At 45.4% G+C, this 24,604-nt stretch overlaps 1 protein-coding gene across 1 annotated transcript in view; it reads left to right on the forward strand.

The window, feature by feature from the left end:
- Positions 1-24,604, forward strand: part of LOC128326565 (E3 ISG15--protein ligase HERC5-like) — a 61,526-nt gene that overhangs the window by 16,956 nt on the left and 19,966 nt on the right. Inside the window, exons 7-17 of the mRNA XM_053253634.1 lie at positions 2,036-2,184; positions 3,779-3,840; positions 5,100-5,203; positions 6,971-7,030; positions 9,871-9,973; positions 10,963-11,146; positions 12,968-13,137; positions 13,793-13,900; positions 15,896-15,955; positions 19,378-19,491; positions 22,055-22,165. Of these exons, the coding sequence (XP_053109609.1) occupies positions 2,036-2,184; positions 3,779-3,840; positions 5,100-5,203; positions 6,971-7,030; positions 9,871-9,973; positions 10,963-11,146; positions 12,968-13,137; positions 13,793-13,900; positions 15,896-15,955; positions 19,378-19,491; positions 22,055-22,165 (1,225 nt within the window). The remainder of the gene's footprint in view (positions 1-2,035; positions 2,185-3,778; positions 3,841-5,099; positions 5,204-6,970; positions 7,031-9,870; positions 9,974-10,962; positions 11,147-12,967; positions 13,138-13,792; positions 13,901-15,895; positions 15,956-19,377; positions 19,492-22,054; positions 22,166-24,604) is intronic.

Genomic DNA, 24,604 nt, shown 5'->3' on the forward strand with positions numbered 1-24,604 from the left:
TCAAGAAAGCATGCAAGGTGCTACTGTAGTTTGATGTAGTCAAGTGGTGTTCAAAGTTAGAAATGAGAAAGCAAGCAAGGAGGCATCTATTGATAGAAATTTGCAAATAGATGGACCTGGACACAGCCAAATTAATAGGCAGACAGGTGGGGTCAATGGCTGGGATGAGGAGCATTGCAAAATATGTGTCAAAACTATCTATTAAAGAGCATAATGAAATATGTGTCAAAACTATCTATTAGTACCTTTTTTTTAATATGGCTGAAACAGTTCTACATTAGAACAGCCCAGTTGGATCAGGCCCAAAGCCTATCTAGTCCAGCATCCTGTTTCACACATTGGCCCACCAGATGCTTCTGGGAAGCCCAAAGGCAAGAGGTGAGGGCATGACTTCTCTCCTGCTGTTGCTCCCTTGCAACTGGTATTAAGAGGCACCATGCCTCTGCTGGAGGTGGTCCACAGCCACCAGATGATGATGATGAGTAGTAGTAGTAGTAGTAGTAGTAGTATTTACATTTAATATCCTGCTCTTCCTCCAAGGAGCCCAGAGTGGTGTACTACATAAGTTTCTCTTCACAACAACCCTGTGAAGTAGGTTAGGCTGAGAGAGAAGTGACTGGCCGAGTCATCCAGCAAGTGTCATGGCTGCATGGGGATTTGAACTCGGGTCTTGCCAGTCCTAGTCCAGAACTCTAACCACTAGATCACAGCTGACTAGTAGCCGTTGATGGTCCTGTTCTCCATGAATTTGTCTAAGCCCCTTTTTAAAGCTGTCCAAGCTTTTTAGTTTTTTAAAAAAACAAAAACACACACCCAGAAATGCAGCACTAATTGGGGGCAGGATTTGGCCCCTAAACTTCTAGTTTGGCCCTAAATCAGGATGTCCAGTAATGTAATCAGGAAACTGGCAAGGTGAGGCAGCTGGGGTTGCAGCACCCTGGACAGCTCCCGGGAAGCAACTTGCTCCAGTATGGGCCAGAGGTGGAGTTTGTCCATAAGCCAGGTCCACAAAGTTTGGCCATAGATACCATCTCAGAAGATAAATGCTTATAGTGATTTTTGGCAACGTCTTCCCTCCAGTAGCGATGTGCTCGGAATGGGATTCACGTTCCATTTCGAGCTTGGAATGGAACGTTCCTTTGGAACAACCGGTCAGGAATTGACAGCTCAGAATGTTTCAAGTGTTCCAAGTGCCATTTGGGGGCCTGTTTTCCCCTTGCTTACTGGTTCTGGCACTGGCTTCTGATTGGCTTGTGATCTCATAGTGCTTAGCTGGCTTCTTATCATACAAATCAAGTTGAGGTCTTGTACTATGTGAGGTCATAAATACTTCTAGGCTCAGACTACCCCTCTTAGGTGGCACCTCCCTCCTGGCCCTTTGCTGGCAGTAGTGTGCAGATTTCAGGAGTGCAAGGTACTTGGTCTGGAAGACGCTGATTCACTGGGGGACTCTGGTTCAGGCTCCATGATTCCTGGTTCTGGGCTTTCAGTTCTAATGTCCCACATCCTCCCTGCTGGCTGTGACCTTGCCTGATGCAGCCTTGCCTCAGTTTCAAGGCCGCCTTCCTCCTGGTGAGTTGCATCTGCTTCTCCTGGACTGATGATTTGGCTTCCTGACTCTTAACTTTGTTCCTGAAGTCCAGCTTGTTGTTCAACCCCTGGCTCCCAACTCTGCACGGTTTTGGCCTTTAACTCAGTTCATTTCTGGCTTGCCGCTTGATTCCAAATTCTTGGATTTCCTCCTTGGTGTGAGCCTCAGTTCTTGTTTGTTGCTTAATCCCTGCTTCCTAGGTGTCTGCTTGGCTTGACCCTTGGCTGGTTCTGGATCGCTGCATCTCCTGGCCCCAACTCCAAGTCCTGTGCCACTACACAGGAGTTAATTGCTATTGGTTAAAAAAAGTGAAAGCAATAACAGTGTGTTGTTAAAACTCTTTGCCCTCTCGTAGCCAAAGCAAATGTTCAGTTTATCTTTCTGAGAGCTGGATTGAGTCAGTGGCAGGTCTGCATATAATCGCTTTTATTCTGCACAAAACAGATGGCACACTCTTGCCTACATCCCAGACCTGCAGGAAGTCTACTCGTTTGGTTCTGGAGCAGAAGGCCAGCTTGGAAAGAGAGGAAAATGTGACCGCCTGATACCACTTCCTCTTCCATTGACGAAGAATGGCAGAACATTCAGCCAGAGTGAGTCATGCTTGTTATCTTTGCAAGCTGAACTTTGTGTTCCGGTTACAAATCAAGGACATTGGGCCAGTTCAGCGGCCCCCACGCGCAATAACATCAGGACCATGGTGAAAACACGCCTGCACTGATGTCACTAACGGATGTGTCAACACAATCTCGACACATCCTTTAATCATGTGTGAGGGGTGTTTTTCCAAAATGCTCCTCTGCGTGTGCTACAAAACTCTGCTTAAGCAGGGTTTTGTAGCGTGTGTAGAGAGGCAGTTCAAAAGAACATCCCTCGCACACCATCAATAGACTTCCCAAGATTGCCTTGGCTTGTCCTTTTACTGAAGTGGGATAGGTGTGTTCTCACTGCAGCTCTGATGTTACCGTCTGTGGAGATCACTGTTCATCTGAACCAGCCTATCCTTAATTAAGTTTCACCTCTCATTGTAATACATAAGGTGGGCTACGTGCATGCATGCAAGGTGCTGTTGGACTAGGGGATTTGGGGAGCAGAAAATATGTGGATGGGACCACTGTCAGGGCCCTCTGAGCAGGACATAGGAAGCTTCCATATACCCAGTCAGACCAGAGGTCCATCTAGCTCAGTATTGTCTACACAGGCTGGCAGTGGCTTTTCTGAGGTTGAAGGCAGGAGTCTTTCTCAGATCTATCTTGAAGCTGCCGGGGAGGGAACTTGGAACCTTCTGCATGGAGATGCTCTTCCCAAAGGAAGGGCCCCATCCCCTGATGGGAATAACTTACAGTGCTCACAAATGTAGTCTCCCATTCAAATGCAACCAGGGTGGACCCTGCTTAGCAAAGGGGACAATGCATACTTGCTACCAAAAGACCAGTGTGAAGAGCCTGACTGTGAAGTGGAGAGAGTAGTCAGGTCAGAGGAGCTAGGCCCAGCCCCCAACCCTGACATCAGGCTCCAGCCTGAGCCTGGCAGCTAGGAAACCCCAGAACTGGAGATCCTGGGATCAGTGCTGATGAAGCCTGAGCCCCCCAAATGAACTGGCCTCTTCTACAGCCCATACCTCCTGCTCCCCCAAACCAGCACAACAGCACCAGGCCAGGAGATACTTAATGGAGCAGAGGTGCTGGACTCTAAGTCTTGATGACCGCCCCTTTAAATCTCTCGGCTCTTCAGACACAGACAGAACCTGAGAGGGATAGTTTGAGCCTGGAGATATTTAAGTCCTCATTCCACTACACGGAGTTGCAGCATAGTTCATGTAGCCGATTCTGATCCAACAGTGAGATCTCCTCCTGACGTTTTTAGCCTTGTTTTAGATTCACTGATTAAACGTCTGTGAACTACAGAGCATATTCTAAACATAAGGATGATGATGATTTATTTATATTTATAGACTGCTTTTTTTAACTAAGAAGGTTCTCAAAAATTGTTTATATAGCAAAAAGATATGAGAAAATTAACCAGGGAGATGCCTTCATCAGCCAGTGGAAAGGCTCTGTGCTGTGCTGAATACTTGCTCTCCTCTTCTTGCTAAACAAAAGAGAGATACCATGTTAACAGATGCCTCTTTGCCCATTTGGCAGAAATAGCTACTTGAATCATCGCCTGCTTTCTTATCTGTTGCAGAGGAAATGGTAAACATCATTGCTGGAGAGAACCAAAGTATTGTGCATTGTTTGAAGGAAAAGGTAAGTTACATTTGGCCTGCCTGCCTGCCTGCCTGCCTGCCTTCCTTTCAGTCTGCAAATTCATTTCTCAGCCACATTTTGACTTTCATGTGACTATCTATATTGCTTGGCATTCCATAGGCATGTAATGATTCTCTGCTTGTTAAGGCTAGATGAGTGAAGGGGGAATCTATTGCTTATCTGCATACAAGTATGCAGTAGGTGTCCATGGCACATGTAAGAAGAGCCTTGCTGGATCAGCCCTATCTAATCCAGCATCTAATGGCCGGCCAGATGCCTCTCAGAAGCTCACAAGCAGGAGGTGAAAGCACGGCCACTGCCTCTGAACCTGGTGGTAGCACATAGCCATCAAGACTAGTAGCTGTTCACACAACAGCTGTTTACACAACAGCTGTTCACACAATGAACAGAAGCTGTTCACACACCCAAAAATTGGGTAGGACAAAAATTAGCTAGCCAGGTTTGGGAGCTGTGTGTGTGCTCCCATTTTTCGGGTGTGTGGAACCAAACAACTAGGTGGAGGAGGGAGAAGTGATTGTTTTGGAGACAGGAGCTGGGTGGGATAGCTTTTCTGCCTACCTTGGTCAAATTCTGAGTTTGAAAGCTGGGTAGGATGGTGCTGTCCCAGTTTTAGGTCATGTGGGCTCATAGATATCTCCTTCATGGATTTGTCTGAACTCCTTTCAAAGTAATCTAAAATAGTATCCACCTTGTAGTAGTGAATGCCATAGATTAATTATGTACTGGGTGAAGAAGTACTTCCTTATTTTGCCCATTCTAAATCTCCTGCCAATCAGTTTGATTGGATCACCCCTGCTTCTAGGGCTGTGTGAGAGAGACATCCAACTATGTTCTATAGCAATCTCAGGATGAATGGATGCATTATAGGTGGGGAAAGTCATACCTTCCCAGGTACAACCAGTACTGCGTAAAAGCAGTTCACCTGAAACAGAAGTGCATTTTAAGGGAAGACATCGGGCCTAGAAAAACAAGGAACATTTATTGAGTTAAAAACGGGTTGCCTGGAAAGCCCAAAAGGCCACCTTGTCTTTCTGCAGTGGGCTGCAAAAATAAAGTTTTCTCTTCTTATGTGCTCCTGATGCCATATTTTTTTGCATCATCCTTATGTGTTGCCAAAATTTAAGGAGACACATCTACTGACTGTTTCTCCTGAGGCCACTACTTAATCATTAACAATCAGAGAAGATGTCTTTATAAGCCCTTTGAGATCCTTAAGGGTTCTTGTTTCTTTTGTACAGAATGCTTATGCTTGTCTAAACCGAACACTTGCCACAGTGGAAGAGGAAAAGGTGGAGAAATGGGTTTCTAATCCGGATTCTAATTGCTGGCAGAATATAAAACAGTGAGTATTCCCCACCCTGCTGATTGCTTTCTGACACTTGTGCAGACACGAAGTTTGAGGACAGCAGCTTGAACCCTGCCCCTATTGCATTTTAGCCCTAATGGGACAGCCTTACAATTCCCGATTCTAAGAGAATGGCACATTATCCGGTTTATGCATAATGGATGGAGTTGGTAATCTGGCAGCAGCAGGATGGTACCTTTCAAGCTTTACACAGCTTGCAACCAGAGTACCTGAAGGACTGCTTCTGCCCATATCTAACTACAGACTCCTAAAGTAATCTGCTGCGGCCTTTCTGCACATCCGGCTGTTTTCAGAGACATATCTGAGGCTCACATGTGACAGCGACTTATCTGTAGTGGTGCTTAGGCTGTAGAATTCCCAGCCTTGCAAGATCAGGCAAACGCTGCCCGTTCCAGTGTTCCGCCCCCTTCTGAACCCTTCCATTTTCAGAAGCCTTTTAATCTCAGAGTTTAATGGAAGTTGCCATCTTCCCCTACAACTACACTCTTTTTGTGTCTGCTGGGGAGACTCAGGTACTCAGCAGTTCTACTCAGGAGTTCCTCTAAAGCAGGGGTGGAGAACCTTGGCCCTGCATCTGTTTTTGGACTACAACTCCCATAATCCCCAGCCATAGAGGCCAATAGCTAAGGATTATGGGAATTGTAGGCCAACATCTGCAGGAGGGCCAAGGTTCCCCATCCCTGCTCTAAAGGAACACTCAATTTCAGTAGTACTATTTGGGAGTAATTTAGTCTCTGTGTCAACCATCTTATACCACGTTTGCTTGTGTCTGCTGGAGAGACTGAGTTACTCAGTAGTACTATTAGTACTTATTACTGTACATAGTAGTAGTATTCTAGTAGTACTAGTACTAGAGTATTAGTAGGACTCTAAAGCAAGGGCTTTAGAGGATACCATGGACAGCCAGGAAAACAAACAAATGGATCATAGAACAAATCAATCCAGAATTTTCACTCGAGGCACAAATGACCAGGCTCAAATTATCATACTTTGGACACATTGTGTGAAGATCCAGCTCCCTTGAGAAGTCCATAATGCTGGGGAAAGTTGAAGGAAAGGGAAGAGGACGTCCAGCAGCAAGGTGGATGGACTTGATTATGACAGCAGTGAATGCACCACTGAGAGACGTTAAAGGCCAAGTTGAAGACAAATCATCCTGGAGAGAATCTATGTGGTTGCTAAGAGTTGACACTGACTTGACGGCACTTAATAATCAATCAATCAATTAATCAATTAATCAATCAAAGCAGGGGCTCTCAACCTTGGGTTCCCAGATGTTGGTGGACTTCAACTCCCATAATACCCAACCACAATGGGCTTTGGCTGACAATTATGGGAATTGAAGTCCACCAGCATCTGGGGACTCAAGGTTGAAAACGCCTGCTCAAAAGGATTACTTTATTTCAGTAGAACTACTCAGGAGTAATTTAGGCTCTCTGTCCATCAATGTTTTTAAATTAATTTTACAGTTTTTCCTGGCTACACCCTGGCTTAGCTGAAAAGTGGATAGCAAAGTTGTTGTCTCTTCTCCCCTGTCCTCTGCCATTTTGAAAGGCTTGACAAAGGTGCACTCCAGCACTGCGGGGGAAACACTCAGTGTGAAAGGAGGGAGTTTGCACAAAAGCTAACACCAATTATTTCAAAGCAAAACCAGTTGTCAGCTTTATTTCAGTAACGTCCAGTTAATTTCTCCAAGCAAAAGCCAAAGACTCACTATTGCCTTTGTTCTTTATCAATCACTAGGGATATTAAGTTAATCTTCACATCAGTGGGCTGTGTCAACGGAAGTTTCTTGGATAAGAGGTAATTGTCATATAAGGACCAATCAAGTCTTCAAGTGCTTTAGAAATTTAATTACGTTAAATTTGAAGCTAGTACTGAATTGTAAAATGTGCATGATGTACTTTCATAGGGACATAGGAAGCTACCATACTGAGTCAAACCATTAGTCCATCTAGCTCAGTATTGTCTACACAGTCTGGCAGTGGCTTCTCCAAGGATGCAGGCAAGAATCTCTCTCAGCCCTATCTTAGAGATGCCAGGGAGGGAACTTGGAACCTTCTGCATGCAAGCATGTAGATGCTCTTCCCAGAGTAGTTCCATCCCTGAAGAGGAATATCTTACAACTGCCCAGTTCCAGGCGGTCTCGGAGGAAACTGATTATCTAGACCCATTTCATACTGGCTTTCAGGCGGGCTATGGGTGGAGACTGCCTTGGTCAGCGTGATGGATGATCTCCAATTGGGAATTGACAGAGGGAGTGTGACTCTGTTGCTTCTTTTGGATCTCTCGGTGGCCTTCGATACTATTAACCATAGTATCCTTCTGGAACGTCTGAGAGGATTGAAGGTGGAAGGCACTGCTTTGCAGTGGTTCTGCTTCTACCTCATGGGCAGATTCCAGATGGTGTCTCTTGGAGACTGTTCTTCAAAATCTGAACTTTGTGTTGGAGATGGAGTTCCATTGCATCGACCTTTTGCACTAACTATCCAAATGACCACTAGGGGCATTGGGAGTAGAGGTAGTTAGTGAGGGTCCCCTTACCTGTCTCTCCTTTGCCTCTACTCTATGACCCATGCCTTGACTCCTCAGGTATTTCCTGTAGCAAGTCAGTTCTACTTCCTTTCTTCCTTTCTCAGAGCAGATGGCAGCTCATAGTTAGGATAGGTGCTTCCTATCTCAAATGTACTTAACCTAATAAATTTTATTTACTTTATACTGCACTACAATCTCCATGTTTGTTCATGACTAACTGGAACGCTAAGGCTCTGCACTACTTTGTAACTGGAGTGGGCAGCTTCATCTTGGTGTTTTGCTAAACAATCACAAATAATAGCAAAATGCCTGCCTGGAGATGGTGATGGGCTGGATGAGGGATAACAAACTGAGGCTGAATCCAGATAAGATTGGAGGTACTTATTGTGAGGGTCAGAACTCAGGAGATGATTTTGATCTACCAGTTCTGGATGGGGTCATGGGGGCTCTTCTGGATCCGAACCTATCCCTAGCGTACCAGGTTGAGGCGGTGGCCACAGGTGCTTTTTATCAGCTTTGGCTGCTACGCCAGCTGCATCCATTTCTTGAGATGAACGGCCTCAGAGTGGTGGTACATATGCTGGTAACCTCCAGGCTGGACTACTGTAATGTGTTATATGTGGGGCTGCCTTTGTACGTAGTCCGGAAACTGCAGTTGGTACAGAATGCAGTGGCCAGGTTGGTCTCTGGGTCATCTAGGAGAGACCATATTACTCCTGTGTTGAAAGAACTACACTGGCTGCCGATTAAATATTTGGGCAAAATACAAGGTGCTGGTTATTACCTATAAAGCCTTAAACAGCTTAGGCCCTGGATATTTAAGAGAACGTCTTCTTCACCATGAGCTCCATCACCCATTAAGATCATCTGGAGAGGTTCATCTACATTTGCCACCAGCTCGTCTGGCGGCTACTTGGGGATGGGCCTCCTCTGTTGTTGACCCTGGGCTTTGGAATGTACTCCCTGTTGAAATAAGAGCCTCCCTATTTCTGGCAACTTTAAAAAGGCACTGAAGACATATTTATTCACCCAGGCTTTTAATTGGATTTATGATTTTAATACTTTTAATGTTGGGTTTTAGCTGATTCTAATGTTAATGATTTTAATGTTTAAATGATTTTAATTGTAAATCTCCCAGAGGCACAAGTTTTGGGTGGTATAGAAATATGTTAAATAAATAAATAAAATAAGCAACCAGGGTGGACCCAGCTTAGCAAAGAGGATAAGTAATGCTTGCTACCACAACACCAGCTCTCCTGAACTGTAAGGCATGCAATTCAATGGAACAAAATTCCATCCAACATGGCTTCCATTCTTCAATGAGATTAAACATGGATTTTGTTTGTTCCCTGCCTATCTACTGGAAAATCAAATGAAAGCAATATGTGCAAGCAAATATTATTTGAGCCTTCGCAACGGAATGAAATCGCTGATTAACAGTGTGACTGTACCCCTATTGGCTTTTGATCTTGCATTTTCTCCAAGAAGTTCAAGATGGCTTCAGCTCCAAAGGTTGGAAAAGGTTTTTGTACAAAACCCTGGAAAGCTGTTGCCAGTCCTCCAGCTGTTTTTGAACTATAACTCCCATAAACCCTAGCCACAATGGCCAATAGCCAAGGATTATGGGAATTGTAGGCCAACATCTGCAGGAGGGCCGAGGTTGGTAGACAGTACTGAACTAGATGAACCAGTGGTCTGACTCAGTGGGAAGCAGCTTCCTATGTTCATGTATATGTAACTGGCCCTATCCACCCCCAGCACAGTACCTCCAGTGACTGTTGCTGGCATCTATCTTATGTTTCTTTTTAGATTGTGAGCCCTTTGGGGACAGGGATCCATCTTATTAATTATTTATCTGTGTAAACCGCCCTGAGCCATTTTGGGAAGGGCGGTATAGAAATCAAATGAATAATAATAATAATATATGTCCATATGTGTACCAGTCAGTACTGAGAACCAGGCTGGTAGTTTCTCTAAGTTTCATGTTCCTGTGATGATCACCACCATAGTTCTGTTTGCATCAATACAACCAAAATCTTTCAGTTTGTCTAGTAGATCAGCAAAGAAAAAAGCTGAGATGGTCATCATCTGCCCTTGTTTTCCAGCAGAGACGAACATTTCAGAACATCCCAAGAGGCTGCAGGCATAGATATGTCAGCTGTGTTCCTATTCTCTGAGAAGATTGCTTCTAAGCCTACAGTCTTCACAGAGGTGAGAAGTGCTATTTACATTACACACTTAATACTAGTGCTATGAGTTTCAGTTTTCTAGATTGGCATAAATATGTCCGTTGCCCAATGGGGATCAGGCATATGACAAAAGAATGCTGGAGTTCCTTAAGGTCCTGAAATCTCTCTCTGGCCTTTGGAAGTGGATTCCTAGGTAGTGGGAGAGGCAGAGGAATGGAATGGTTTGGACCCTGAAGCAGAATCAGATACTCTGAATGAGCAGAGAACTGTGAGTTTTACCTAGGCTAGACTGAGCAGGTCACTTTTGAGTTTTAGCAGGACTTGGAAGTACCTGGAGGGGAGCAGGGTTGCTCCAGATGTGTACGTTGTCAGTTTTGGAATCTGATGTAGGATCAATGATTTTGCTGCCTGCTGCGGGGTTTTATTTGCTGCTGGGAGCTGTACTAACAGTTGGGCAATGTTCCTATGGAACATAGGAAGCTGCCTTATAACGAGTGAGACCAATGGTCCATCTGGCTCAGTATTGTCTGCACAGACTGGCAGCAGGATTGTCAGACAGTTCCCCAACTATGACAAATTCTCCAACTATGACAAAAACAATGTAAGCATTTCTTAGTCCACAGAGAGAGCTATTGGTCTATTGGAATGGGAACCCTCACATTGATCTCCCATGCTGTTTTTGTTTTGTTTTTTTAACCCATCAGGCTTACTCCAGGTCTCTGACAGCAAGACAGCATGTTTTATAAGAATATCCCTGCTGGATCAGGCCAAAGGCCTATCTAGTCCAACATCCTGTTTCACACAGTGAGATGGCTACTTGTTTCCTTGTTCAGCAAACCAGTCACTTAACAAAAATAAATGGTATCAAGCATGACAGATAAAGCTAAGAAGGAGTACAATTTCACTGCATCTTCTAGGGAAACTGACATTACTGCTGTAAATTAAGTGCTTCCAAGCTTATATATTGCAGTGCTTTATTGCAGTGCTGTATTCTTTCCTCCCCCACCCCAGGTGATAAATGCCATTAAGAAACTCCTGCCATCTCTTCCGGCCTCTGTTGCCTCCCCTGAAGCACTCAGAGTCTTCCTCATTGTGCCCATCATCTTACGAAAGATGGACGTCTTCTTTGACTCTCCACTTGAACAGCTAGCAGATGCTATACTGAAACTCCAGCAAAAAGACAGGCAAATACTGGGTAAGGAAGAATTCGTAGTTGGACATAGCTGTACAACCTCACCTCAATCCAACATGAGAACTCTATCTGTGCCGCGTTTGATGTTCCCCTGGCTCCAGCTACACCGATTTATTTATTTATTTATTTAATAAATACCCTGCCCAAACTTGCGTCTCTGGGCGGCTAACAACAATTGAAACACATAAAAAGTTAAAACGGTTAAACGTATAACACATATAGAAGTTAAAACAATACAATAATTTAAAAACCATTAAAAAACCCAACAGTATTTTTAAATTAAAAACCTGAGAAGGCTTTAGTAAAAAAATGCGTTTTGATGCCCCTCCCCCATCTCGTCAGGATGAGCCACTACTGATAAGAGCATGATTATTTATATCACTGAGTCTGTGCTGCTCAACAGTAGAAACATGTCCCTCAGGGCTGCGTGACAGTGTGCTTCCAGAGCCTGGGCAAAGCAGTGAAAATTGTTGCGCTCTTTCACAAGAGCACTCATGTGATAGAGGCTTGTGCTGCATGCATACTTTCACTAGAAGCATGTGCACAGCATTAGTACGGATGTCAGTCATTGTAATAAATGATCATATCATGCATATATGTGCACACCTAGCATGCTTGTTTGTTTGTTGATTATTTCCCTCTACAAATTTCTGTTCAATTCATAAAAAGAGATTCGGACAAACAAAAGTGGCATAAAAGGAGTGCTACACAGATAGCAATGTTTTAATCAAAATGTACAGTGTCCATGCTTTTTTGGCACATGACTGAATTTTGGCACGTGCCTACCCCGCCTCTGCCCTGCCGATATTTATCATCTTCACCACTGGGGTCGGGGGGTGAGCGGTCGAGAGTAGTGGGCACACCTGCCCAGTGAGGAGTGTTGCATGCCCATAACATCAGGGGCATGCGACGCTCGATACTCACTGCGCAGGTGCACCCGCCGACAGGCCAACCAGCCACTGCATCCGCAGCCTGCCGCTGCCACCCCCAGTGGTGGGGGAGGCCTGCTCTGCTCAACCATTCACCCCCCACCCACTGGTCCCCAGAATCCCCCGCCAAAGGCCACTGCAGCTGAGGATGCTGAGAGTTGTAGTGAACAACATCTGGGAATCCCTGTTAGAGGGAACAGTGCCCCCACCCCACCCCTGGTGGTGAGGATGATAAATATTGGTGGGGCAACTTCAGGGCGGGCATGGGGCAGCGATGGGGCTCTAGAGAGGCCCCCTGATCATTTGGAGAGCCCCCCCCCCAGTGACAGGAGCAGCAGTGGCAGTAGCCACAGGTAGGAAAAAAATTAATGGGGGGCCTCCTGAGCCCTTCAGGTCTGGGCTCCTTTTTGCCATAGGTGTGCCACTGCTGGGGAGGGTGCTCTTACACACACACCCCTGCTGCATTTTCCCCGCCAGCACTGTGTGCAAAATTTGTCCCACAGGGTGGCAGCATACCTCCTGACCTCCCCGGTGCGTCACGGACCAGAAGTGGCAGGCGCACTGTTCACTTATGGCCCATAATGCACCGGGGCACCAAGGAGGTACTCTGCTGTCCTGCAGGACCAATTTTACATGCAGCACTAGTGCAAGGAGAAGCAACAGCGGGGTGGGGGGAAGCACCCTCCCCAGTTCTTAAAGCTATGCCCACACCTTCGAACTGGCGGAACTGCTGGACTTTCGAACCAGTTCGGAGGTCTGTAAAAGGGCCTCTGAACCAGTTCCATGCACATCCCTACTCAGGACCTGTAATGGTACAAACACTGTCTTATCCCTCTGCCTTAACTATAAATACGATGTTGGGCCTGTTTGGTTTAACAAGCAATTTTTGTTACAGAATCTCTGTGGTCCAATCTTGAAATAGCATTCATCAAAGATCTAGTGAACCTGTATCGGAAACTTTCAAGTATCAAACTATCTTATGCCATCAGAGACTTAAAGAAATATTCTGCACGTTGCTTCAAGGACTACATTCAGCCTCTTTCAGTCCTACAGAGTCTTTATGAGGTAGGGAACTCAAAAAGGCACAGAAAGACAGGTGCGTTAAGATGTGTTGTAAAGAGAATTGGAGACTAATAGTGGGGAGAGCCACTGTGGTGCAGTAGTTAGTGTGGAAGTAGGACTGGAGAGACTCAGATGCAAATTCCCACTCAGCCCTGAAGGTTACTGGGTGACCTTGGGTCTCTCGCTTAACTGAGCCATTTTGGAAGGGCGGTCTAGAAATCAAATAAATAAATAAATAACATAACCTACCTCACGGGGGAACCATATACACAGCCCTGAGTTGCTTCAGGGTAGGACAGGTTAAAAATGTGGTGGTTAATAATAAATATATTTTTAATTATTTATAGTATTATTTATTACTACACATTTACAATACAAAAATAGTATGACCTATTCCTACAGATTTGATTGGGTGGATAGGCACCTCCTTTGTTGTTTCTGCCCCCCAGTGGAAAATAAACAAATCTAGGTTAATTTTAATATAATTTGAAGCAGACATTTGCGTAGGCTGCAGAGGGTACTCCTGAGGCTCAGGGTCATTGTGTGGAGCCAGGATTTCACCAAGGCTCCACATGACATCTGAACCAGCTCAGTCTCTTGTCTCACCAACACCACCACTTGCTTGAATGGCTTATTAATCCTGTGTTTACCAATGCAGGTAAATTGTAGGGCTGGCTACAAAATCCAAGAAAACAACTTTTATGTCCCAGAAGTGAAAAAGCTGCTGATCCTTCATAATGAAACTTTCTTACGAATCCGGGGAAATGTAAGTATAATTTATAAGTAGTTCTTGCCATTGTAAAGTTTGGGCTTTGAGCATGGTTCTTCAAAAGAAGACATCTATTTAAGGAAGAATGTGTGTTCTGGGTCACCCAAAGTTCCCTTACGTCACTTGCGTCCTGATTGCATAGCATTGGCTTCCCACTGGCTTCAATGATGAGAGCAGCTCCCCCTACACAAAGGGATGTGGTTATAGAGATGCCTCTTTGTTGTGGCCCCCACCTAGGGTTGCCATGTTTTGGCTTTCCAAATCCGGGTGCCTAATTTGCATATTGTGTAAATAGGCTTGAAAATAATTTTTGAGCAGAATAGTGACTGCACGTTTTGCTCCATAACTCTGCTTCTACAAGGGCTAGAGCTCAGCTTTCTTGTTGTTGTTTTAAATGAAATCTGAAATCTGGGTGGGAGCCTTAAAATCCGGGTGAAACCTAAAATTCTGGGGGACATGAATTCTGGGGGACAACTCTACCTTCACCCTGAGTAGTAATACAGATTGCTCCCCAGAGGAGTGGAGAGCAATCAGACTGGAAGAGCCAACCTTCAACCTAGTCTTGACTCCAAGCCCTGGACGCTGAGCCAGCCAGCCCAGAGACTTTCGAGCCAATGATCCCGGGACTAGAACTCACTGAGCCTGAGCTTCCAGATGAACTGGCCTCATCTATCCCAAGCATCTTGTGCTCCTCTAAGCCTGAACACGGCATGTAGGGTTCTAATGGAGCACAGGAGAAATGCAAGTCTCCAGGTCTGAGGGCTGCCCTTTTAAAGCTCTTGACTCTCCAGGGCATTTTTCACACAGGGCTTTTAGCTAAGCTTGAATCTCCTCCAGAATGGAGGGTGTGCATTCACATGTCAGCCACATTTACCCTGAAGTCCCTGCGAGCTATCTAGGAGCACTTCATACATAAACCAGGTTTTTCATTGCACATTAGACTGTGGCCTGATTTATATCTGGGGTTAAAAAGTCCACTTTTTGTGTGCACTCTTGGGAAAATTTTGAGCTTGCAGTAAACCCTCAGTAAAGCCTGCTGTGTAAAAACAAAAACAAAAAAACCCACCCAGGAGGTTTTACAGACAGGGCTTTATGATGTGGGGGATCCGAGGAACGAATCTACTTACTTCGCAACAGATTCGAGACAGTTTAATCTGGGGGATTAGGTGGAGCATTCACATAGCCCTCGGCTGCTTGCCTACACATATCAGAGACAAGCCCCGGAGCTTAGCAGAAACATTGAGATTTTTTCCTAAAGCTGCTGAAAATAGAAGATTATTTTAAGTCGGACATACCTCGGGCTAAGCCAGAATTCGCAGCCTCCCTTGGGGAGAAAACAAAGCCCTGCCTGTCCTGGTCCCAGATAGCCTGCAGGGAGGTCAGGTTAAATCAACCAATATGTGGACTGGCACACTCCAATCAGGAATGAATTTGGAGAAAAAGTCCTTTCTGTAAAACCTCCAGGTGGGGGTAGAGCCTAGAAGGGGTGGTCTGAGCCCGGAAGTCTTTAAGACCTTAATCCCTGTTCTGACCTTCCTCACAGCAAGTTGTGCACTTGAAGCTCTCCAGAGTTCTACAGTCCCAGTTGCCTCACCTCACTTGCAGAACAGGGCACGTTCCCATTGAACTGAATGAGGCAGCTTTTTGCAGGTACCTCCAGTCACCTGTGTGTGGGAGCCAACATACCTGCAAGCAAACAATTGGATTGTGAGGAATGTGCATTAAACTAAAAAAAAGTCACAATAGAACAAAGTAGAAATTATTTTTACAATTATAAACATTCAGTATGATCTAAGAATAAATATGTTGAATATCTATAATGAATATAAATAGGTTGAAACAGATCTTCTGCTATGGCTGTGATTTAATAGGAATGCAAAATGGTGTAGTGGTGGGAATTAAGCCCCACATCCAACACTGGGCAGAGGGGTGGACTCAACTGGGATTGTGTTGATCACATGTTGAGGTGTCTGGTGCCACTTCCCTCCACAGGACTTCGGAGCCATAATGGAGCAATTATTTGAAGGTGAAATTGCACAATTTATCTTGAAGGTAAAGCATATATGTTCTATTAACACTATTCATACTTGTTTTGGAATTCTATCCATCCACCCCTGCCACAACTGCTGTTTTCTTGCTTTGGCCAATTCAGGCAAAAATGGCAATACCTGTCTTCACGCATCTATTTGAATTATCATTTGTTCTCTCAAGTAAAAAATTTGTGTATTCTAAATTTCAGAGGTCAAAAAACATGTTGTATTAAGACCAGAGTTAAGGCTATCTCATTGGCTCAAGCCCTATAAAAACAGGAAATTGGAACCTAAAGCTGATGTCTTAACAGATGTGCCACATGATCAGTAATGATGTTGTGCAAAGACACAACTTGTGCTCACTTACAACTTGACCTCCATGCACCCACACTTTTTCTTGATCTTGGAGGCCCAAATTAAGATGTGGAGGATGGAGTGCATAGCACCAGCAAAGATCCTCCAAGTTTTCCATGTGGGTGGGTGTGTAAGTTGTAAGCAAGCACAATTTGTGACACTACACATCATGACTGCTCACGTGACACATCTTTTAAGACATCAGCCTTAGGTTCTAATTTTTTGACCTTGTGGAGCTTGAGCCAAAAGAGAGAGTCTTAACTCTAGTCTTAAACTGACAGGTTTTTTGACCATCAAATTTCCATGGTTTGTGAAAAGGAAATTTATCATTACAGTTGGCAATCCAATACCCTTATCATAAAATGTGCAGCTAACACTTCTGTTCTTCTAAAATTCAATTTATAAACAGTGTGTGGAGGTTCAATTGGTAAGGATAACAGTTGTTTTATTTTTCTATGAATTGTTGTCTTATGTTTAGTATTATATAATTAGTGTCAGTTAGAGATAGCTAGAGAAAGCAGTGCCTGCCAGTGGAAACCAGAGGTTTTGTTACGGTTTTTTATCAGCCTTGTTCTGTGGCAAGCTCCAGTCATACCATCTTAAGGTTCAACAACACACACAAAACGGGATGGGATTATTATTAGTGACTGACATTTGAATGAAGCACTGGTGCTGCTGTTGGGTTCAGTTATGCAGCACTACTGCTTGCTTGCATGAGGTGGGGTGATTTTGACAACTTCCCCTGGAAACACTCTGTGCCAGTGGTGCTCTTACACCTGGACTTTGGGGCCGAAGTCCCAGGCCCCCACACACCCTGCCCCCCGCCAATCCTCTTTAGTCTGTCCTGGGTGGTGTGGTCCCTGGTGGCCTGCACTGTGTCAGGCAGCCAAGTGTGATTGTGACCTGTGCTGGGTGCTTTAGAGACGGAGTGGGGAAACACATATGTGGGATGGGAATATGTTAAGTTGCCTGTTGGAATGTTTCTGCTAATTTGCATAAATATACCAATTTTATATTCTTACATTCTTGTGAGTTCAGTTGCTTTTTGTGCCCACAAGAACCCATGTGTTAAACATATTGCATGTGTCATGGTGTGGGTCCGTGTAGGGGGATGATGCTTAATTGCGGGGGGGGGGGACAACTCTAGCTCGGGGGAGGCTTCCAAAGGCCTTTAGGTCGAGGCTCCAAAATTACCTAGTTGCACCTCTGTCTGTGCCACTTGAAAATATGTCCCTGAGGGCTCCCCAACCCTCAGGGACATATTTCCAGGTTGCACAGAGTGCTTCTGGGGGAAGGGGAGGCTGTTAAAATTTGCCCCACAAGTGTCGATGCTGCAGTAATCTAGAACTCAGCAGTAGCACTCGCGCTTCTCAAGTAATGTTGGCATTTTGCTAGAAAAGATGTCAACCACTATTATCTACTTAAAATATTTTTAACCTACTTATCTATTAAGAGGCATCCAAAGAAACTTACTGAAAAGTAAACATGCACAGAAGTTACTGGCTGTTATTAGTTCAGTACTGGAATAGAATTAATGTTCAGGAGAATGTAAGGCAAGAAGTACTTGATGTAATGTAAAATTTCCTATCATCCACTGAGAAAGGGCCATCACAGCATATATATTATCTTCCCAGGTCCTTCCAGTCATGAAATATGTAAACTGAAACTAACATAAATACATTTATATATCCTCTCTAATAAAACGCTTGGTGTCCGTCCGTGGACGGGCACCAAGCGTGTGTTCGTGCCTCCCTGCCCTGTTCTGCGCCTGCGCAAAGCGCAGGCCCAGAACAGGGCAAGGGAGACACGCTCGCCGGCACCGGCAGCCATCTTGGGCGGCCAGAAGCGGCCGCCCCGAAGAAGCCGGAGAGGCGGCGGCGGGGGAAAGTGACCGAGGCGGCGGCAGAGCCGCCGCCTCGGCCAAAATAGATGAAGGCCAGGGGCGGAGCAGAGGCCATGTAACTTTAAAAAAAAAATTACTCCCGCGGCCGACGCCGCCGACCGCCCACCCTCCCTCCCAGCTGCCGAGTCCCCTTACCCTGGCCGATTGCTGTCGGCCGAAGACTGCCCTCAATTTAAGAGGCAGAGAGGAGCTCGCAAGCAGAGCTCCTCTCTGTGCAAAGCCTCTTGCCGAACTGCCGCTTTGGGCGCTTGCATCCCTTGCGCCCAAAGCAGCAGTTCGGCAAGAGGCTTTGCACAGAGAGGAGCTCTGCTTGCAAGCTCCTCTCTGCCTCTTAAATTGAGGGCAGTCTTCGGCCGACAGCAGTCGGCCAGGGTAAGGGGGACTCGGCAGCTGGGAGGGAGGGTGGGCGGTCGGCGGCGGCGGCCGCGGGAGTAAATTTTTTTTTTTTAAGTTACATGGCCTCCGCTCCGCCCCTGGTCCCGGCCTCCGTCTCCCCAGCCTGGCGGGGGCAAGTGCCTGGGCCGATTTGGCCCTTAAAGGTAGGGGGGTACGGCGGAGGGAGGGGGAATGGCGGCGGGGGGCCAGGAGCGCCATTACTAGCGCCAGTTATTCAACGGGCCAAAATTCACTTGTTACATATAAAACACCAAAAAAAGCCTTAACATGAATGTGTGCAATATATTTGTTTCTTGTGACCTGAAAACATGTTTTGTGTCCTATGGAAGTGAAACAGTGGGCATTTTAAGAATTAAAATCTGGCGGGGCATTCTGGGGCTAAATAAATTAATTTGGGGGCAGATCTGGCCTGTGGGCCCTCAGTTAGCCATCTGTGCCCCACAGACTTGCAAATGATGTCTGACATTGCACTCAGCAGAATGCTGTTGTTAGGGACCCGCCGGAGGCACTGTACAATGTGAAAGGCAGCCTTGGCATTGTTGCATGATAGCCGTTGCACAAAATTACTTAAAACAGTCCCCATGCAGTTGCATAACGCTGCTTCCACAAGGGGAAATAGCATTATGCAACAGCATGGGGACTATCTTAAGTGGTTGTGCGACTGGCCTTTCACACAACACTGTTTGGCTGCCTTTCATGTTGTGCAGCAGCCTCAGCGGGTCCCCAACACTAGGGGTACCGCTGCACAGAATGTCAGCCAATGATGTTAAAGTATCTGTCTTGCGTTGCAGATTACGTCTCTCTTACAAGAACTTGCTGAATTCCCTTGTATCTTTGAGATGGAAAATAAAATTGAAGTGTATGAAATATGCCGCACATTGCTGCAGGTTACAAAGCTAGATGTAGTAAGTACATCTAAAAAAGAGCTTTTCATGGTTGCAATGTTTTACATTTTTGTTTTTATTTATTTAAATTTTTCTAAGTTGCCTTTCTCCTTTTAGAAAAGCACCCAAGGGTGATATACAATTTCTTTTAAATTGACATCCAGACTAACACAGTGCTGCTGTTTTAACACTGCACTCACATTACACAAGAGAAGGGATTCTAATCCATCAAATCCATCTTTCCTTCTATCTCCACTAGCTTACTATAGCTTCTCAAAGTATGTCCTGGAGGGCTGCATGACCCTCAAGGACATGTTTTTGGGAGTCACAGTGGGAAGGAGAGGTAGATTAAAGGCAGTAATGGGCTGGATGAGGGATAAAAAATTGAAGCTGAATCCAAGCAAGACGGAAATGCTCATTGTGGGGGATTGGAATTTAGGGGATGAGTTAGATCTTCCTGTGCTGGATGTGGTTACACTCCCCCAGAAGGAACAGGTATGCAGCTTGGGAGTGCTCTTGGATCCAGGCATCACCATGGTATCTCAGGTGGAAGCTATGGCCAGGAGCACGTTCTGTTAGCTTTGGCTGATTCGACAGCTGCATCCATTCCTTGAAGAGAACAATCTCAAAACAGTGGTGCATCAGCTGGCAACCTCCAGGCTCGACTACTGCAATGCGCTCTACGTGGGGCTGCCTTTGTACGTAGTTTGGAAATTTCAGTTAGTTCAAAATGCGGCAGCCAGATTGGTCTCTGGGGTAACCCAGAGAGACCATATTATGCCTGTCATAAAACAGCTGCACTGGCTGCCAATATGTTTCCGGGCGAAATACAAAGTGCTGGTTATTACCTTTAAAGCTCTGAATGGCTTGGGTCCGGGTTACCTTAGAGAGCGCCTTCTTCGGTGTGATCCCTCCATCGCTTGTTGAAGTCATCTGGAGAGGTCTGTCTCCAGTTACCACTGGTACGTCTGGTGGTGACTCGGAACTGGGCCTTTTCTGTAGCTGCTCCTGGTCTAGGGAATGCACTCCCAGGAGATATCCGCAGTTTAGGCTCGCTGTCGGCCTTTAAGAGCGCCCTAAAAACCTATTTGTTTGGCCTGGCCTTCTAAGGCTTGTAAAGTGGTGTTGTTTTTTAAAGTATTTTAATTGGTTTTAAATAGTTTTAATCAATTTTGAATTGTGTTTATCTTGTTTTTAGCGTTGTGTTTGAATTGTGGGTTTTATGTCTTTTAAAAAAGTTGTTGTACACTGCCCAGAGCCTCTGGATGGGGCGGTTTATAAATGTAATTAATAATAAAATAGTAATAATAATGTAAATAGTCAAAATGTCACATACTAAAAGTTCAGAGCTCATTTGATTCAGAGCCTGCCTGGTACTTTATGGGGCTAATGCAATTTGAACTGGCCCAATCTTTAGAAGCCCCTTCAGATTCAATAAATCCCCCACGTACACCAACGCTGTACTTACTGGGGAGTTACTCTATTTTGCTCCTGTGGAGTGTAGGGGTGTGCTCGAACCGCAGTTTGAGCACCAGTTCAGTGCAGGGATGGAAGTAGGAACTTTAAGAAAGAGGAGAGCAAGTCCTTACCTGCTCTTCGTCGCCCCATGCAGCTTCTTGCTGGGGCGGCACTCAGCCCAAGTACCCCCACATGGGGCCAGCACACACATGGGGTCCACATATGCGCAGGTGCCATTTGCATAGTCAGCATGGTCTTGGCGACCGAACAAATGCTGTCGGAAGCAGCAGCTGCTGCTGCTTCTTTTTAAGTGACATGGCCACAGCTGCTGCTCTCTTGCCACCAGGAGCAAAATACAGTTAAAAAGTAGCATAACCTGTCTCCTGCCCACCAATAAGCACAGGGGTTAGGGGAAGTATGGGTTCCAGTAGGGGGTTCCAGAGTGCTGATCTGGAGGCCAAACTGGCTGCAATTCAAATCGAGCCACTTCAGTTGGGCCTCCAAAGCTTCACACAGCCCTACCTATCAAGAACCTCACACCAGGTCATAAGCCTGGCAGAAGAGGGTGGTTTTAACAATCCTCCTGGAGACAGCAATCCAGGGGGGTGGGGCAGATGAGCCTCCATAGTAGAGAGAATTCCACAACCTGGGTGCAACCACAGAGAAGGCTCTTTCCTGAATCCCCATCAAGTTGCAACTCAGGCAGCAAAATAACCTAGAGCCAGGTCTCCCCAGATTATCTCAGGCAAGTAGATTCATATAGGGCAAGGCATCTATATTATTGTTTCTCCTGGGTGTGCCTTGGAATGTGTGTCCCAGAGCCCAGCTGATTGGCTGGGCGGCGGACGCGCCTGATTGGCTGAAGTGCACCCATGAGGATTGGTTGCTGCTGCCGCCCGGCCGTGGAGGCCAGAGGTGGCGGGCCTGGCCCGGCCGCAGGAAAGAAAGTGGCGGGAGGGCAGAAGTGGCAGTGAAGAGGAGAGGTGGCTGGGCCCGGAAGCAGAGACTGGGGCAGAAGTGGGGGAGAGGTAACCGCCAGCCTCAAAGAGCGCACAGATGCTCTGTGCGGGGATGGCTAGTTCCTTCAAAACTTAAAAGCTTGTCAATATACTTGTGTCTTTTCCAGCTAACCACTGGTCGTTCCAGGGAACTACATGTGCGGCGGCAATACCTGGTACATGATGCCTGGAGTTGTATACGGAGCTCAACACCAGACACATTTTGGTACAACTTAAAGGTAAATTTAAAAATCAGTACTTCTGAACAAGCAATGAATCACTTCAGGGTTATGTGGAACTAAAATGAAATGTTTTGCAATTAAAAAGCAAAACAGCCTGTATTCGCGTACTGATCCAGATGCAGCAAAGCTACTGGTTTGTTACGCTGGGGGCAGCATCAGAGGAATGTTATTTAGACACTTAAATTCCGCTTTATAGTCCTAAGAGTCTCTCAAAGCAGCTTTTGAAAGATCCTCATAGTAAAATCATATTCAAATCGCGTATCAAATTTAGGATCTGGAACAGAAAGAATAGTTTCCATGAGGTGTCAGAATTATTCAGGTAGAATTAACTGCCCTCATCCTCTGTCTTCACCATTTGATGTCTGTCTTTGGCTACTTCCATCCAGGCAGGAGCTTCTCCCCAGCCCCTCTGAGGCGAGAGAGTGGGCTGAACAGCCGAAATTTGCTTAGCTGTTGGAGGGACATTTTCCCTTGACACTGGTCCCTAAATGATTTTCTCTACATAGCCAGTAACACCTTCATAAACTAGGAACATAGGAAGCTGCCATATACTGAGTCAGACCATTGGTCCATCTAGCTCAGTATTGTCTTCACAGACTGGCAGCGGCTTCTCCAAGGTTGCAGGCAGGGATCTCTCAGCCCTATCTTGGAGATGGTCAAGGAGGGAACTGGGAACCTAGATGCTCTTCCTGGAGCAGCTCCATCCCCTAAGGGGAATATTTTACAGTGCCCATGCATGTAGTCTCCCATTCATATGCAACCAGGGTGGACCCTGCTTAGCTAAGGGGACAAGTCTTGCTACCACAAGACCAGCTCTCCTCCTAAAAAAAAAAAAAAATCTCTGCTTTAGACACTGCATCCTGGATTATGTTAATCATCCTATTTCTATATCTTCTCCAACTCTTAAGTGTCAACATTCATGTTGATAGTTGCTGTGTTTGGGCAATAAAGGAGTGACTTGTATGTTCTAGAGACCATCACAGATCAAACTCAGAGAGCAAGGGTTTCCAAACACAGGTTCCCAGATATTGGACTATACCACTCTTACTATCCCTAGCCACAATGGCTTTTGGCTAGGGATTTGTAGAATTGTAGCCAAACATCTGGGGACCTGTTTGGGAAACCCTCCCACAGAGCTTGTATTGCCTCAAATATAATGCTTTACAATTAACATCTTGAACTGCAAGGTTTCATGTCTGTATCACATTATAAGCCCAATGAGGATTGACTCTTTAGAAAGTGAGTTTAGGATTGCAGGTTTCAAGTTATGTCATCAAATGCTGTGCACGTGTAAAAATGGCCCAGATTCCTTGCAGTGACCATCACAAACAAAATGAGAGCATGGGATATAATTTAAAACAGTATAGCAGTGCAAATGTGTGCATAATATACTTCTGTGATGTCCAGGGGTCTAACTCTTTTGGCTGGCCCTTATAGTTAGCCTTGTAGTCTCTGCATTTGCACTGAACATGATATGGGGCATAGTAAGACATCAACCAACACACAGCTTCCCAGTTTTGCTTTCCATAATGGCCCTATTCACATGTTACATTCAACGCTCATACAATCTGTGTATGGTATACACAGGTAAGATATTCATGTTATGTTGAATGCAGGTACAGCAATACACTTCCTAGCTGTATCCTGCATTTCAGGGGGCTTGTACACAGGTTCACATTTAATGAATGCAGGTAGTCATTCACACATTCACATGTGTGTACAGACATCTGAATGTTGGTACAACATAATGTCTGAATTTCAGTTTTCTGCTGCCATAATCATAGGAAGCAGTTCAGAGTCCCTGCAGGTATATCTGCGAGGCCTGATATACACATTCTCCTAGGCAGGCCAGAGCACAGTACTTGAAGATGTTTTTGATGGTCTGACTAAGCTTAAACAGCAGCTGTTGAGGCTTAAGATACTTATTCAGAAAGATCATCCTTGTTTGCGTCTCCATTTCACCAAATGCAGATTTTTGTAAAGCATGTGTCTTTTATGGCTGCCACCAAGAAATGAATTCAATAAAACATTCAGAATCTGTAAAAATTCCAGAGTCGTAGCTGTATAAGTGTGGTGGGGAACACACACACAAAATAAGAGTCCTTTGGCACCTTAAAGACTAGCCTATTTATTGTAGCATAAATGTTCATGCCAAGAGGAAGTTCCTCACATTCAAGTCCTCCTGGAATCAGTGGAACATGCTAAGTGCAATTAATTTAATTCCTTTTAATTTTAAAGGGACTTAGTGACATTCTCTGGATTAGTCGTGTTTAGTTTAGTTTGTATCTGAGTTTACAGCAACAATTGCCTGTACTGGGGTGGGCAAAGTAGGCCCTCCAGCTACTGTTGAACTTCAAATCCCATCATCCCCAGCCACAGCTAGGGATGATGGGATTTGTAGTTCAACATCAGCTGGAGGGCCTAGTTTGCCCACCC

The sequence above is a fragment of the Hemicordylus capensis genome, chromosome 5, assembly GCF_027244095.1.
Source record: "Hemicordylus capensis ecotype Gifberg chromosome 5, rHemCap1.1.pri, whole genome shotgun sequence".
Lineage (NCBI taxonomy): Eukaryota > Metazoa > Chordata > Lepidosauria > Squamata > Cordylidae > Hemicordylus > Hemicordylus capensis.